General features: G+C 35.6%; 1 protein-coding gene and 1 long non-coding RNA gene across 3 annotated transcripts; one reads left to right on the top strand and one right to left on the bottom strand.

Annotated features, from left to right (window-relative positions):
- The first annotated feature begins 711 nt into the window (after window positions 1–711).
- On the top strand, window positions 712–4,732 carry LOC144565315 (lipid droplet phospholipase 1-like). 2 transcript variants are annotated; one of them, XM_078315037.1, is made up of 10 exons: window positions 714–1,064; window positions 1,280–1,347; window positions 1,643–1,713; window positions 1,787–2,005; window positions 2,350–2,510; window positions 2,651–2,706; window positions 2,914–2,966; window positions 3,190–3,313; window positions 4,119–4,216; window positions 4,491–4,732. In XM_078315037.1, the coding sequence occupies exons 1-10, from the start codon at window positions 835–837 to the stop codon at window positions 4,560–4,562; spliced, it is 1,152 nt and encodes a 383-aa protein (XP_078171163.1). In that variant the 5' UTR covers window positions 714–834; the 3' UTR covers window positions 4,563–4,732. The 2 variants fall into 2 exon arrangements, 1 of the variants encoding a protein (XP_078171163.1); XR_013514871.1 differs by lacking the exon at window positions 4,491–4,732 and having other exon boundaries at window positions 712–1,064; window positions 3,190–3,386.
- Window positions 4,515–5,112, bottom strand: LOC144565316 (uncharacterized). The gene is made up of 2 exons (XR_013514872.1): window positions 5,014–5,112; window positions 4,515–4,738 (listed from the first exon to the last, which is right to left on the bottom strand). It is a non-coding gene; the product is annotated as an uncharacterized LOC144565316 (long non-coding RNA).
- Between the last annotated feature and the right edge of the window lie 356 nt (window positions 5,113–5,468).

The raw sequence follows: 5,468 nt of genomic DNA, 5'->3' as shown, positions 1-5,468 counted from the left end.
AACCAGACCGCCTGTGGGGGGGGGGGGGGGGGGGGGGGGGGGGGGGTTTGATCCCCAGGGAGACCGCCCGTGGGCCAGGCGGTTAGGTCATTTTTGAAAAAAAATAAAATGCGGAGTTATTTTTTAAATTAACTTTTTCTTTTGGGATATTAATAAAAATGGCCGCTAATAATGTAAACCGCGTCACCACTCGCCACAAGAAGCTATCACAGAAAAGTAAAAAGAAGAAAAACAATAATAAGCCATATCCCATTACCATATAAGAAAGAGACTGAAAAGAAACGATAACAATTAAAAAAGGAAAAGAAAATGTCAGACTCAGACCGGAAAGTCGAAGTCGGCGCTACAATAGATTGACTTTCTCGTGGCCAATAATACGTCAACTAATATGTTGCCGGGTTTGGACCCACATTCAGTGATTTGATGTGCGCTCGAAGAGACAAGTTGCCACTCGCTACAATATAATAATCCGTCGCCGCAGCCTAGAAATACCAACGAGTTACTCGCAACACAAAATTTCTACAGAACTCACCACATGAAATATATCCAAAAAGTAGTTTCTGATTTTGGAAATATGAATTCAGATCCCACAAGTAACGCAAATTGTGATTTTAGATCCTGACCGTCCGATCTGAACTAGCACGAATATTGTGGGCCATCCGTGCATACCGCGAATATTGGGGGAGATATTAGAGACTGAGTCACTCAGCCAGGTCAGGGAAGGGAATCAAGCGAAGCAAAGAGCGCGCGCGCGAGCGCAAGATAGAGAGAGAGTTACATTATAAAAATGCGTACCATTTTCGCCTCTGCCTCACCAAACCAAGACACTTAGCAATGGCGCAACCACAATCGAACGGCGTTGATACCAAATACCTCGAGAAGAAGAAGAAGAAGAAGAGAAGGGTAGTCGTATGGAGCCGAAAGCCGTTGTCTTTACTCCGACCCAGCTGCTTGATGGTCGCAGCAAACGCCGATCCACCGGCGATCGCCGGAGAAAGAGGCGATGGGGCAGAGAGGAGGATTCCTAGCCACCTGGTTGTCATGGTCAACGGTCTAGTAGGAAGGTGCGTTATTCTCTATTTAGGTAGAACATTTCCTCTTTCTACCAAATTTTCTTCTGCAGAGCACCTAATGTGCTTGTTCTCTACGCATGCGCTATTAGTAATTAAGTTAATACTCTACCGGTCCATGGTTAGTGCTCCTTTGCAATTCAAACCTTCAAAAATTAGCAAATTAAACTATTTTACCTTCTTTTGTGTTTTTTATATCATGTTTTCAGTACTGACGACTGGGCATATGCTGAAAAACAGTTCCTCAAAAGATATCCAGAAGACGTGGTTGTTCTACGTGAGTAATTAAATATTTAAATTTTCTCTTTGATTGAATAATTTATGATACCCAGAAATTGCAATAGAGGCTTCCTGTATTAGTAAGCTCTACAATCTTATATAAATGGTAACTCATCAAAGTACCTAGAATAAGTAAAAAAATGATTGAGTAATATTAGCATTAGCAATAATTGAGCTCTTCGTAGTACTTACTAAAAGAAAAACTTTAGGATAAGTATCTATTTAGCATGATTCTAGTAGAATTTGCTTTGAAGTTTCTTTTTAATATTTCTTTTAACTATTGCTATTGATAGGTAGTGGATGTAACGGTGCTGTCAAAACTCTCCACGGAGTTGATATAATGGGAAAGAGATTAGCTGATGAGGTAAATTACTCCTTCAATCTTCTAATTTTCTTGTGTAAAATTTTTGAATGCCATTCAATTTTTGTTCTTCTAGGTACGGAGGTTTGTACAAAACAGACACGAGCTACGAAAAATATCAATTGTGGCGCATTCACTAGGTGGGCTGGTTGCGAGATACGCAATCGCACTATTGTATTCTAATGGGGATAATGCTAAAGGGGAAGCAGTAATCGAAGAGAAAATAGCTGGGTTAGAACCTGTTAATTTTATCACTTTTGCCACACCTCACCTTGGTACCCGGTCTCACAGACAGGTCAGTTCAACGAAGTGCCATTTATGTCATTTTTTTTTAATTAAAAGTTCAACCGAAATTCCAAAATGCCCTTAATTAAAGACTCAAGAGTAATGTCAAAAGTGCCGCTGATTAAATTAGATGAGGCAATCATACTTTAGTTCAATAAATAGTTGTCAGAACAAAATCTCACCCTATCTTCCTGAGGGCACATCTCTCAGTCTACAGTTAATAGCTTCATTATCAAAGATCCAGCAAATTTTACTATAAGGCAGGGTTTCGGTTATTGATTGACTTTTCAGTTCCGAACAATCTATGTATTACAGTTCAGTTTGTCCTCAGTAGCATAAACAATAACTTTTCAGATTCCCATTCTTCGTGGAGTTCGTGCATTAGAAAAGGCGGCATATAACCTCTCATGGATAGCTGGTAGAAGCGGGAAGCATCTATATTTAAAAGATAGGGAAGAAGGAAAACCACCTCTTCTTCTCCAAATGGTTACTGATTTTGGCGACCTTCCTTTCATGTAAATCTATTCAAATAAAAATTTCTTTATTTTGTTTATGTGCTCATCTACTTTCCTTTTTGGTCATTTATACCCTTTTAATTTTGATACTTCAATCATTTTAACTGTTGCTAATGTTGCTTCTTGCATTTATTATGTAGGTCTGCCTTGAGATCTTTCAAGCGTCATGTTGCATACTCTAATTATTGTTTTGATTGTATCCTTTCTAATAATAGAACTTAACAAGCAATTGGAAGTTTTGATTGGTTTTATTACAGGAAATTTTTGCACTTTAAGCTGCCTTTTGTCGAATATAACAGTGTTTGAATTCAGGTGTCAAAATATACTTGTAAATCTTTTTTCTGTTTGCCTTGTGAGAAGACCATCTTTTGTTGTTTAATGTCTTTCTTAACTACTAATTCAGACGTTGTTGGCCGAAAAACATCTTCTATAAGATGCACGGATGAGGTTCCCAAGGTTAGTATATAGGTTCCATAGTTAATGTTTTGTTGTATAATATCATGCAAATTGTACCTGGTTTGTGTAGTAACGATCTGCCAAGGGAAGTTGCTTTTAGTTTTAAAAGGTAATTGTAAAATTATACTTGAAAATGAAAAGGTCACCAAAAGAAGTAAGCCGATGTCTTCTGTACTCCTTTCATTTTTAACTCATTTGTTATTTTCTTTATTCACACTTGCAGAGCCGGAATTTTGTGCATGATAGTAAATATCCACATATTGTATATGTAGAGAAACCGAATGTCACAGAAGATAACTTCTCAGAAGATATGGTTTATCACGCAAAAACTACGGATGAAATGGAAGGTTTGAGCAAAAAATAAATATATGCATTTCCCTCTCAGGACACTAAGATCAATACTATCCTTGAAAAAACCTGGTACAATTAGTCCATATCTTTTTCTCAGTTAATCAAGTAGCAGGTAATTCATTTTCTGATTCATCACCAAAAATAGAAGAAAATAAAAAAAACCTCCCTTCAGAGGAATCAACAAATTCCAAAGAATTACAAAAGTGTGTCTTCATATATATTTTTATAGAAAGAATAAACGAGGATTATACAGAATCCTCATCCTTAGAGGACGAACATCCTTCTGATTATGAAGAGGACTATTTTATGGACCATGTCCATTATCCTTTTTGTGATTTCGATAGGAATCTAGGACACATTGTCGACCAAGTTGACGATCATACGTTCCAGGTCCGCTTCTGTGAGACTGATTCGATAGTCACGTGCTATCTATCTCATAAACTATTTCATAAGAATATCCGACCCTTGGTGGGGGGTCTGGTAAGATTGGAATACTTTTTCTCAGTTAATCAAGGACCAAATATAAGATTATTATAGTATTTCAAACATCATCTACTAAATTGTAGGATGCAATATTATTACAACAAAGGCTTATCTGCCTCTACACAAATCTTAACACAAAAAAACTGAACATGGGTAAATAGAGTTTACTGGATACTAACCATAAAATGCATTCTTAGACCAATTGACTTATGCTTGGAGTGGAAATTTTGAAGTTGGAATGATGATTAATTGGACCGATATAGCTAGGAATTTTTACCATTGTAAGATTTATGTTTGATTATAAAAATTTAATTGCAGAGGTCATGATAAAAGGTCTGAAGAGAATTCCATGGGAAAGGATAGATGTTAGCTTTAGAAAGACAATGCAAAAGATATTTGCTCATTCTACGATTCAGGTTTTTCCGGTTATTTTTAATTTTTTTCATTTCTCTTAATTTCCTTAATTATTAAGCATTGACGCTGCCGAAATTCAAGAATGTAAAAAGAAACCAAATACCCAACTGAAACATATCTGGTACAAGACCTGTAGGCTAGTTCCTGATTTTAAGAGATCTACCAACAAAATTTATTTTATTTGTCTGTAGATTTATTATGGTCCAAATATCATAATTTTACCATTTTCTTCTCAATTTGGTAACTTTTGTGTTATTTACCATTCTTCCCATGCAGGTCAAGACCTATCTGATAAATTCAGCTGGGGCTGATGTGATATCTCACATGATCGACAATTTTGTTCTGTAATCTAAAGATACTAAATTGATTTGAAACCACATTTCTCCATTGTAGAATTGTACATAAATATTTTGTCCTAGAATCTTTTCTGGGAAATGACATTTTATACAATGCCCCATGGCCCATGCATTATAGCAAGCATTAATCAATGTACATGATACCATGAGAGCATTGGTGAGTACCTTCTCACAGACGGATCTAAGGCTTACCCAAACGGTAGCCAAGCCAACTCTATTTCAAAATTTTAATTATATGTATATGAATTTAATTGAATTTTATCTTTTTTTAAACTTCCTATGTAATCTAGCCACTCTTAATAAATGACAAATGTTTAGTTGTAACCTAGTGGTTAAAGCTCTATTTTGTGATTAAGAGTCTTGGGTTGAAGATCTACTCATTATAATTGTACATTTTAATTTTCAGTCACTCCTATCAAAATTTTCTAGTTCTGCCTATGTACCTTCTTTCACTTGTAGGTAAAACTATCATATAACTTTTTTGTCTCTTGTCAAATATATTACTAATTTTTTTCAAGCAAAGTATTTGCTTTATTGGGCGAGGATTTTTATGTCATTCTAGTAATTTTTTCTTAATATTATCAGGAAAGGGAAGAACATTTAAATGATGCTGTTTGCACATATGGGCTTGCGGGGGGGACAGATCTCGATTTTTTTTTTTGCCTATCCTGCAGTTTGAAAAAAATAACACTAATATCGTGGGTTTAAAATTCAATACTATCTATAACTAAACAAATATGTTCAACAGTTCTTACTGAAAGTGTGCATTTAATTCTACATTCGTACCAAATATGAGATAATAATTAGACCTGAATGTTTTGAATACATTCGTTCAAAATGAACATTGAACACGTGATATAATTCTTTCGGAAGTTTCATACCGAACGAACCATGCATT

This window comes from Carex rostrata, chromosome 14 (genome assembly GCF_964058835.1).
Source record: "Carex rostrata chromosome 14, lpCarRost1.2, whole genome shotgun sequence".
NCBI lineage: Eukaryota > Viridiplantae > Streptophyta > Magnoliopsida > Poales > Cyperaceae > Carex > Carex rostrata.
The sequence above is the reverse complement of the archived record's forward strand: the minus strand, read 5'-3'. Positions and strand labels throughout refer to the sequence as shown.